The sequence below is a fragment of the Fonticula alba genome (genome assembly GCF_000388065.1).
Source record: "Fonticula alba strain ATCC 38817 unplaced genomic scaffold supercont2.13, whole genome shotgun sequence".
NCBI classification, from domain to species: Eukaryota; order Rotosphaerida; family Fonticulaceae; genus Fonticula; species Fonticula alba.
The window spans coordinates 370515-381027 of NW_009242983.1; the positions used below are offsets into that span (position 1 = coordinate 370515).

The following is a 10513-nucleotide window of genomic DNA, read 5'->3' on the forward strand; positions in this document are numbered from 1 at the left end:
TTCCGGATGCACCTCGGCGCGAGGTAGAAAGCGGCCGCGGGGGGGGGGGGGGGGGGGGGGGGGGGGGGCGCCCAGGGGGGGGGGGGGGGGGGGGGGGAGCATATGCGTGCGCGTGCGCGCTCGCGTTCCATCGTGCGGCCTCCTTCGCCTGGTTTCCGGTTCCCCTCCGCCCTCGCGCGGCCCTCTCACCGGGCCCGGAGTGAAATTGCAGATGGCCACCGTCCACGGGGCTTTTGCGCCCCCCTGCCAAAGGATACGAAGCGTCGTCTGATTCACCCTCCCCAGTGTTTATCTTTTGGCCCTTCTTGCCTCTCCCGATTGTACTTTTGCCCGCGCCCCTTCTCCTCCCCCCCCCCCCCCGCCCCGCATTCAACCTCGCGCATCTGCCCTCCACCCAGCAACGGCCATCCCTGTGGTCATGCGCATGCCTTGCCCTCGCCCCCTTCCGCGGTCGCAGCTCCACGCGACTGTGCATCCCATGGCTGTCTCCTGCAGTTCTCTCTCTCTCCCTCCCTCCCCCCTCTGGACTTGTTTCCTGCGGCTGTCCTGCCCCCCCTCCCCCGCTCCTCCCCTCCCTATGAGCATTCCTTGCGTCTGTGGTTGCGCAAGACCCTCCGCCAGTGTTTGCCTCCATTGCCACCTGCCCGGTGACTGTCTCGAGATGGTGGCCCGGCGGCGGTGCTCCCCGCCTGGCCCCAGCGCTGGCGTTCTCGCCGCCTGGTCCCAGCACCGGCTATAGCAGGCAGGCAGGCAGGCAGGCAGGCGGGCAGGCACCGCACCCCCAACTCCCCTTCCCCTTCCACAGGAGTCTGCCTTGCACGCACACTCCGCTTCGACACTTTCTCAGCACCGAGCTCTCCCCGTCCTATGCCCGGTCGCTGTTCCCGCTCTCCCCCCCCCCCCCCCCGGCCTCTGACCCGCCCGCCCCTTCCTCACCATCCCGCCCTCCCGTCCACGCAGAGAAGGATGCTGTCCTCTGTCTCCCGCACCGCCCTGGGTCAGACGCGTCAGCGCTTCACCCGCGCTTTCGTCACCACCGGTGCGCATCCCTTTTTGCATCCCGCCATCCATGTGCACCCCGCCCCCACCCCCCTTCCCCTCCACCAGCCCCCCGCCTCAATGCTGCCGTCGTCTCGCAGGAGATGATCGACCTGGAGGTCGACGGCGTGGCCGTGTCCGTTCCCCAGGGGTCGACCGTGATCCAGGCCTGCGAGGCCGCCGGCGTGGAGATCCCCCGGTTCTGCTACCACGAGCGCCTGGCCATCGCCGGTAACTGCCGCATGTGCCTGGTCGAGGTGGAGCGCGTGCCCAAGCCTGTGGCCTCGTGCGCCATGCCGGCCAGCGCCGGCATGAAGGTCAAGACCGGCACCGACCTGGTCAAGAAGGCCCGCGAGGGTGTCATGGAGTTCCTCCTGGCCCAGCACCCGCTGGATTGCCCGATTTGCGACCAGGCCGGCGAGTGCGACCTGCAGGACCAGTCCATGGTCTTCGGGTCGGATCGGTCTCGCTATCGCGAGGTGTTCGCCGGCAAGCGTGCCGTCGAGGACAAGGACTTCGGCCCGCTGGTCAAGACCACCATGACCCGGTGCATTCACTGCACTCGTTGCGTGCGCTTCGCCACCGAGGTGGCCGGCGCCGAGGAGCTCGGCACTTCTGGCCGTGGCAATGACATGGAGATCGGCACCTACGTGTCCAAGGTCCTGGACACCGAGCTGTCCGGCAACATCATCGACCTGTGCCCGGTCGGTGCTCTGACCTCCAAGCCGTATGCCTTCACGGCCCGGCCGTGGGAGCTGCGCAAGATCGCCTCCATCGATGTGCATGATGCCCTCGGGTCCAACATCCGTGTCGATGCTCGCGGCAACGAGGTCATGCGCATTGTCCCCCGCCTGCATGGCGAGATCAATGAGGAGTGGCTGGCCGACAAGGGGCGCTTCTCGTATGACGGCCTCAAGCGCCAGCGCCTGACCACCCCCATGATCCGCGAGGGCGATACCTTCCGCGCTGCCTCTTGGGAGGAGGCCCTGGACCGCGTGCGCCAGGTCATGACCCTGACCCCGGGCCGGCAGATGACCGCCGTGGCCGGGCAGCTGGCCGACGCCGAGTCCATTGTGGCCCTCAAGGATCTGTTCTCGCGCCTGGGCTCCTCGAACCTGCTGTACGACGGCTTTGTCGGCAAGGACGCCCTGGGCTCGGATCTCCGGTGCGTTCCTCTTTCCTTCTCTCTCTCTCTCTTTTTCCTTCTCTCTCTCTCTTTTTCCTTCTCTCTCTTTCTCTCTTTTTCCCTTTCTCTCTTTCTCTCCCTCTCTCTTTCTCTCTTTCTCTCTTTCTCTCTTTCTCTCTTTCTCTCTTTCTCTCCCTCTCTCTTTCTCTCTTTCTCTCCCCCCCCTCTCTCCCCCCCTCTCTCTCCCCCTCTCTCTTCTCCTCCTCCTACTTGCTACGCACACAGCCCCCTCCCGTCTACCTCCCCCACGCCCTCTTTTAACCCTTCTCCCCCTCTCCGGCGCGCAGCTCCAACTACCTCCTCAACACCACCATCTCCGGTGCCGAGTTCGCTGATGCCGTCCTCCTGGTCGGCACCAACCCCCGCCATGAGGCTCCGCTGCTGCAGTCGCGCCTGCGCAAGGCCTTCATCCACCGCAACCAGCAGATCGGCCTGGTCGGTGCCCCGGTCAAGCTCACCGTCGAGTATGACCACATCGGTGCCTCGCCCACCGACCTGTATGCCCTGGCCAACAAGACCCACCCGTTCGCCGAGACCCTGGCCAAGGCCGAGCGCCCGATGATCATCGTCGGCGCGGATGTCGCCTCGCGCCCGGACGGTGCCGACATCATGGCCGCCGTGGCCTCCATTTCTAAGTTCGCCAAGGTCGTCACCCCCGAGTGGAACGGCTTCTCGGTGCTGCAGCGCGTGCGTACCTATCTCCACACTCCGCCCCCCCCCCCCCCTCCGCTTGGGTCTCCGGGAGGTCATCCGCGTTGCATGTGTCCCTCTCTTGTGCGTCTTCCCGCTTGCCGCCACTCACATCATGTCCCCGGCGCGCCGCCCCCCCCCCCCGACCACCGTACACAGCACGCCAGCCGCACGGCCGCCCTCGACATCGGCTTCACCCCCGGTGTCAACGCCGACCTGACCGACGCCGGCAAGAAGTTCCTCTACCTGCTCGGCTCGGATGAGATCAAGCCCGAGGACATCCCCAAGGGCTCGTTCGTCGTGTACCAGGGCCACCATGGTGATGTGGCCGCGCACTATGCCGACGTCCTGCTCCCGGGTGCCGCCTACACCGAGAAGACCGCCACCTACGTGAACACCGAGGGCCGCGCGCAGCACGCCTACGCGGCTGTCTCCCCGCCGGGCAACTCGCGCGAGGACTGGATGATCATCCGCGCCCTGTCCGAGGTGCTGGGTGCCACCCTGCCCTACCACGATCTGGCCGGTGTGCGCGCCCGCCTGGCCGACTTCAGCCCCGCTTTCTCCGACATCGACACCGTTCCCCCGGGCTTCGGTGCCGAGCTCACCATGGCCACCCTGGCCGCGGCCAAGGGCAAGGGCGCCGATGCCGGCCCCTTCAGCCTGCCGATCGCCGATTACTACATGACTGACGCCATCAGCCGGTCTTCCCAGACCATGGCCCGGTGCTCGAGTGCCTTCGCCAACGGCCGCCCCAGCCCGCTGGCCAACCTGTCGGTCGCGGCGCCGGCCGCCGAGAAGAAGGTCGCCGCCCCTCAGCAGCAGTAAGTCCTCCTCCTCCGGCCGTTTCCTCGCCCCCCCTCCCTCCTTCGGCTCTCCCTGCCCGTCCCTATTTTTCGGGGGGCTGTCAGTGGGGCGCAAGGGGGGACCCCCGGGGGGAGATGTGGGGAAGCAGCAAGATGGAACGAGCGAGAGAAAGCGAGAGAGGGCGACCGATCTCGACGAGAGGGACTCGGCGAGGAGGAGTTGTCAGAGCCAGAGCCAATGTCCAGTGAGAGGGGAGACACGCGTCACGCCACATCGAGAGAGAGCGAGCGAAAGGGGCCTCCCCGCTCGGCTGCCTTTCCCCGCAGTGCCGCAGCATGCCGGGGGCTTCCAGTCGCGCGCGTCTGCCCCCCGTCCCTCTCTCCTTTCCTCCCCCCCTGTGTATATCCATACGCGGGTGCGGGGGGGAGCAAGGAAGGGGGCAGCGGGGGGGGGGGGGGTTCTCTTCCCTTCGTCCCCCCTCTCTCCCTCTCCCCTCTGCCTACCTTGTGCATCCTGTGCCCGCTCCTCTCCCTGTCCTCCTTCCCTTTCCCCTCCCCTCTGAAAACACACACACACACATACTTCCTTTTACACGCCTGCGTCGTCCTCGCAGCACGCAATATACACCTATATATACATATACAGATCCGCATGCACACATGTGAATGCATTTGCGAGCGCGGGCATGGCAGGTTTTGGTGTGAGGGGGGGGGGGGGGGGGGAGGGGGGGGGGGGGGGAGGACCGACCACTTGGAGGAGGGCAAGGGTGTCCGTATGCATTCACGCGGGCGGGGCGGACAGGCGCTGCCCAAGGGGTCTCACAGGTAGACGCGCGTGTCGCGCCGGATGATGTACCGTTCCCGCGCGGCGGCCAGCTTGTTCTGGAGCTCCTGGCGTCGATCATCCTCGGCAGGGGTGTTGGTGGGGTCGCGCGAGGAGCGCGTTTCCTGGTGCCCCGGGCGGGGGAATCCCCCCCGGGACCCGGCACCTGACCGGGACCCGGAACGTTGTCCCTCCTCTCGTGAGAGGGGCGACCGGGACCGGGGCCGGGACCGGGACCGGGACCGACGGTCGTGAGAGCCCGAGGTATTGCGGTGGTCGCGGTGGTCGCGGCGGTCGCGGTGGTCGTGATGAGCCGAAGCCCCACGGCGGTCGGCGATATCGCGACTCGACTGCCCATGCGACGAGGGGGGCGTCCGGCGGGCGTCGGCCGCCGGGGCGGCGTCTGTGGAGGCACCCATGGCCACATTCTCGCCACGGACCAGGCCTTGATAGAACCCCCCCAGGCCGGAGGAGATGGTCGCCTGGTCGCGGGCTGCCATGCGCGATGCGGCCAAGGGGGAGAAGGGAGGGTGGCGAGGAGGGGAGACACGCAAGTTCGGCGCTGGCGTCAGGGGGGAGGGAGGGAGCACGGCGGAGCAGAGGCAAAGTAGGTGGGGGCAGGGAACGCACTCTCGCGCTCCTGATCGCGGGCATCCTCCTCCATGAGCTGCAGCTGTCGGTCCAGGTAGGCCTGCGTCACGAAGGTCTCCTTGGTGGGGAATTGTTCACGCTCCTCCTCCATTTTCCGGTGGATGGAGCGCAGCTTGGAGTTCTCGCGCTCAACCTCGCGCAACTCCGACTTGGCGATCAGCGCGCCGATGTACTTGGGCTGTGCAGCAGGGAAGGGGGGCGCATCAGTAAGGGGCGCATCAGTAAGGGCGCCCCAGGAGGGGAATTGTGCCAGGCAGGACGAGAAAGAGAGAGAGAGAGAGAGAGAGAGGGAACACGCCCTGGGGTGGGGGGCAGTGGCAACATACCTTCCGGTCGCGGGCCTTCGCCTCGGCCTCCTCGCGCCGGCGCTGGTACTCTTCCTCGTAGGCGGCGTCGTAATCGAAGGTGGCCGCCTCGGCCTTGGTGGCCGCAACGTCGGCATCCTCCGCCGAGAAGGTGGTGGCCGACATCGACACCCCTTCGAGCCCGGCTCCGAAGGCGGATCCGGTGAAGGCGGCCACGGAATAGCGCTGCCACGCGCCATGGCATCAGGGACTGGGTGAGTGAAACGGGCCCGTGGGATGGCATGAGGCAATCGTCCCCCCCCCCCTCGGGTGGATGATGGTACGCACGGAAGGGGGGGCCGGGGTGGTGGTGGTGGTGGCCGAGTGGGTGTCGTCGTCGTCATCGCTTGAGTCCGAGTCGCCGAACATGGCCGACTGGCGTTTCATTGTAGCGGGGACAGGGCGGCAGAGGGCGGCAGAGGGCGACACAAAGCAAAGGGAGGCGGACGAGGGCGAGGGGGACAGGAGGGCATGGGCGGGACGGGTGCTGGTGGCTGCCCTCTTGCGGACCGGCAATCGGCGGACAACGATCTGGCAGAAAAAGGCCACCAATGTGGCGTCTCATGTGACGGGATCAGCCCCACGAAGGCAGGGGCGTGATCAATGATACCCGGAGGGTTGGCTGTTCGGAGTTTCCCGAGAGGCGCAAGGGGCAGGACTGGAGACAGGATGGCCGCCGTGTGGGCGCGCGTATATTTGGCGTGGTGCGCACGCATGCGTGGCACGCGGTTTCAAGGCTGGGCAAGCGGAGTACACAGGAAGGAGCCGGAGCCGAAAAAGAGAATAGGGGAGACGCCCCTCCCTGGCGTCCGGCGCCGACGAGTCGAAAAAGTTATGGCGGATGGACAGCTGCTACACACACACACACACACGTTCTCCCTGTCATCCGGGTCTCAATGCCGCATGCTATGGAAGGCCGAAAAGTGCATGGCGCCCTGGCGGCCGGGTGTCGAGGCGCCACTGGGGGAGTCGGCCGAGCCGTGTGGTTGGCTAGCCCAGAGAGAGCGCGAGGGGGGCAAGGCCGCCAAGCTATCGCCGCCTCCAAGGTGTGGGGAGGCCCCCAGACTGAGGCGCGGCCCGGCAGCCGGGGAGAGGGGCTGGCCGGCCGGAGCTGCGCGTGGCGAGAACTGCCCCGAGTACTGGTAATGGTGCTGCTGCTGCTGCTGCTGCGGCGGCGGCGGCTGGTGGTGGGACGGGTGGTGATAGGCGTAGGGATACCTGCCGCCGGGGGTTGGGGGGTAGCCCGGAGCCCGGGGGACAAGGGCGCCGCCATGGTCTGCCCCCCCGGACGGAAGCATCGCCCCGTCAACCGGGCCCGAGGGGTGGCCATAGTGGCTGGCATGCTGGCGTGGGGCGTCATTGCGGGCAGTGGTGCTCGGCAGCAGGGTGTGCTTGAGGGCCTTGCCGACGGAGGCCAGTGAGCCGATCAAGTTGGAAAAGGCCCCAGCCAGTGTGGCCTCGCCGGGGGGCACCGCCATGTTGGCGGAGGGGGAGGATGCCGGGGGGCTGCCCCAGTGGGCCGGTCCCTCGGCCGCTCCGGCCGCGGACCCGGCCGGGCCGGCATCGCGAATGGAGAAGCTACTGAAGGCACGGCCGACGTCGGTCGGCAGGCCGCCAAGCTCGCGCGAGATGGACGCCGCGGAGGGAAGCCGCGAGGGGGGCACCGCGATGACCGTGCCATCACGGTGGCGGAGTTCGGCCGCGGGCGGCTCCGAAAAGAGGAGCTGCTCCATCGGCCGGAGAGGCTGCCGGCTGCGAAGGTCAAAGCTACGCTCGGGAACCGACACCCGCGGCAGGAAGGGGTTCGGCCGAGAGGACGGGCATGGCGAGGGGGCGGCGAGGCCGGCATCGCCGGTCGTGGCGTCGGCGCCAGGGGTGTCCGCATGTGAAGAGCCTGCCCCGGCGGGGGGCGAAGGGGGGGCGCTGGGGGTGGCGGAGCCGCTGCTGGCGGCCGGCGAGTCGGCGGCGGCGGCGGCGGCGGCGGCCAGGGCGGCGGTATCGACGCTCAGGCCGAGGGCCGGGTTGATGACCGGCCGAGGACCGGCCGAAGCCACGGTCGAGACGGGGGTCGCCGCGCCGGAGAAGGACAGCGGCGTCAGTCGATCGGCCAGGCTGAAGGGATCCTCACTTTCGTCGAAGGGCATGGCCTCCGGCCGGGAGGGGCGCGAGGCCGACGAGGAGGGGCCCGGCTCGGGCCCGGTCGCCGGGAGGAGAATGTCCAAGCCCAGGGCGTCCAGTTGGCTGGCCGTGCGAGGGTTCATGGCCGGGATGTATGGCATGGCCGGACGGCAGGAGAGCTGGAAGCCCGGGTGGCGTGCGCATGTGAATATGCCGAGCGGCGAGCGAGCGAGCGAGCGAGCGAGAGGCGACAAGTGGTCGCCTGGCAGCGGGCGCACCATCAGCATGAGAATGACCTGCATGGCGGCGAGGCCCACCATCGGGGCCGAGGCCGGGGGCAGCTGCGTCACAGACAGCAGCCCGGAGAAGAGGGCCACATGCAGCAGCCAGACCAAGTTAACCAGGAGTGTGGTCGAGAGCGAGGGCGGCTGGCGGCGACAGAGGATGCACCTGGTGTGAGAGGGTGGAAGAAGTAGGAAGGTACATGGGATGGGAGGGGGTACGTACTCCGGGGATGCTGAAGGAGCGCGCGTGCCGTCGGACCAGGATCTGCTCATGCAGGGCCAAGCCCACCTGGACCAGGGAGGCCAGAGCAGCCAGGATGGCATGCGGGGCCACTCGGTCCACGGGTCGCAGGGAGGCGCAGAACACCGGCCCCCCGGATGGGCTTGCCACCGCCACCAGGGCACTGGCACTGTCGCAGCCCAGCTGCACAAGCGACAGGATGCTTTGGGAGAAGTAAAGTAGGGACCGGACGAAGTTGACTCGGCGGCCGTGGTGCAGCAGGGCCGCGTACGATTCCTGCGCACGGGGGAGGACGTGTGCATGTTGGAGACGGGGCGCGCCGGGGGGCGATGGCATGGTCAGGGCGGGCGCCTTCATGGGCATGGATGAGGGCATGTGCGGGGGGGGGGGCGGGACGAAGGGCAAGGGGACAGGCCACGCACGAACTCCTTGACGAAGGGATTGCTGCCGGGGCCGGACTGTGAAGAGGGGAAGTCGCCTGGGCCCCCGGTGCCAGCCCCGCCCCGGGCAGGGGCCAGGAGCACGGGCCCCGGGCGGTTGGCCGTGGCTGAGATCTTCAAGCGCCGGTCCTGCTGGCGGAGGAAATTCTGCGTGGCCCACTCGCACACCTTGCACAGAGCGTAGCGCTGTTCGAGGGCCGCCCGCCGGCGGTCTAGCTCCACCTGCTGCCCGGCCGGGATGGTCCCATCATCCAGGAGCCCGGAGTGTCCGCCAGAGGGGCCGTGCACCGGCCGGCCAAGCAGACGTCCCAGCCAGGAGGCCGCGCGACCCGGCGACTCGGGCCGCCGGTCGACCGGGGCATCCTCCTCGGGAAGCATTTGAGCCAGGGCACCAACCAGAAGCTCCTGGTTGCGCTGACAGGCATCGCATAGAGCCGGCGGCCGGGGGAGCCCGGCCAGCGCGACGCCGGAGCCTGGCCCGGTGGCCGTTCGGGCTGGCTGCTCGGTGTCGCCCTCGGCCCGGGGGCCGGCACGCCGGGCGAAGGTCAGCCGTGAGGTATCAAAGTGGGCGCCTTCGCGCGTCATCATGGGCACATCATAGTCGCCGGTCTGGGTGCCGGTGCGGTGTCAGAGGGGGAGGGGGGATGGGGGAGGAGGGAAGGCGTGAGTCAAAAGCACAGGGCAAGGCGGGTCAGATCCCGAGTGGTGGATGCCACGCACGCTGGTGAAGCCGTTGTAGGACCCGCACGCCTGGCAGGTGAAGGAGTCGGGGTCGGCACCCTCGGCCGTGGCCGAGCAGAACCAGCACTCCCTGGATACATGCAGATGGGGTCAGGGGAGGGGGGGGGGGGCGCAAGTGGCGGGGGATGATGCAGGTGACGCACGCGACCGTGACATCGGCGAGGGGCTTGGCCGGGGCCAACGCCCGACGAATCCGATCCAGGAGACTGGCCGTGGGTGCGCCGGTGGCGCCGTCGCCCACCGGTCGCAGCGGCACCTGCCGGAGGAGCACGATCACCCCCAGCGCGAAGAGGATCACCAGGACCGCGAGGCCGGTGGAGGCCGGTGCCGGGCGCAGGGGCAGCCCATCGATCGGAGCCGTCACCAAGGTGGCCGGCTGGACGGCGGCCCGATCGAAGGGCTTCAGGATGCTGGCAAAGATCTGGGACATGCGGCGATCCAGGGCCCCGGCATGGCCCGGGCCGGCCTGCCGTCCGGGAGCCTGGGCGTCGGGGCGGGGGAAGCCCTCTGCCGGCGTCGCCACCACCACCACCGCCCCCGCGGCCGCCGGCGTCGCAGGCGACACGGGCGTAGGGGGCGATGGCTGCGGGGCCGGTGAGGATGGGGGCCGCTGGGGCGTGGCGCCCGGGCGGTCGCCGGACCCGGCAGTGGGTCCCCTCGGCTGGGGCTCCGGCGGTGGGACCGGCGCCGGCCGGAGGAGGACATGCCTGGTCCCGTCGCCCACCTCAACCAGGATTTCGTGCATGAAGACACCCCCCTGGCGAATGGGACGCGGATGCCCGGTGGCCGAAGCCGGCGGGGCTGCGAGGTCCCCCTGGTCCGGCTCATCTTCGCCATCATCTTCATCATCCCCAGAGACATCCCCCGGGGGGGTGGCCAGCGTGGATTCCTCCATGGGCTCCTCCTCCTCGTCGTCGTAGCCATCATAGCTCTCGAAGGGGTGGTCCTTGTGGTCGTCGTGGTCGTGGTCGTGGTCGTGGTCGTCGTCGGAGCTGAGGTCCTCGTCGGATAGGAAATCCAGGAACCGGTCGCCCGGATCTTCGGTCACTGCTTCCGGCGGCGGCGGTGGCGGGGGGCGATTGCTTGCGACGGGGGCCCCGGCCCCGACACGGTGCCCACCGGAAGAGCTCATTGTCGAGAGTGCAAGGGGGGGG

At 68.8% G+C, this 10513-nt stretch overlaps 3 protein-coding genes across 3 annotated transcripts; 1 reads left to right on the forward strand and 2 right to left on the reverse strand.

The window, feature by feature from the left end:
- Positions 1–99: 99 nt before the first annotated feature.
- On the forward strand, positions 100–4188 carry H696_05743 (NADH dehydrogenase (quinone), G subunit). Its single transcript, XM_009499557.1, has 5 exons — positions 100–320; positions 961–1039; positions 1108–2203; positions 2512–2911; positions 3074–4188. The coding sequence occupies exons 2-5, from the start codon at positions 967–969 to the stop codon at positions 3737–3739; spliced, it is 2235 nt and encodes a 744-aa protein (XP_009497832.1). The 5' UTR covers positions 100–320; positions 961–966; the 3' UTR covers positions 3740–4188.
- On the reverse strand, positions 4161–6026 carry H696_05744 (hypothetical protein). The gene is made up of 4 exons (XM_009499558.1): positions 5824–6026; positions 5518–5721; positions 5171–5369; positions 4161–5033 (listed from the first exon to the last, which is right to left on the reverse strand). Exons 1-4 carry the CDS (start codon positions 5920–5922, stop codon positions 4537–4539), a joined length of 999 nt encoding a protein of 332 aa, XP_009497833.1. The 5' UTR covers positions 5923–6026; the 3' UTR covers positions 4161–4536.
- A 168-nt stretch (positions 6027–6194) lies between these two features.
- H696_05745 (hypothetical protein) lies at positions 6195–10491 on the reverse strand (the record flags this gene model as incomplete). Its single annotated transcript, XM_009499559.1, has 6 exons — positions 6195–7832; positions 7932–8081; positions 8161–8454; positions 8601–9227; positions 9339–9429; positions 9503–10491. The coding sequence occupies 6 exons, from the start codon at positions 10489–10491 to the stop codon at positions 6429–6431; spliced, it is 3555 nt and encodes a 1184-aa protein (XP_009497834.1). The 3' UTR covers positions 6195–6428.
- Between the last annotated feature and the right edge of the window lie 22 nt (positions 10492–10513).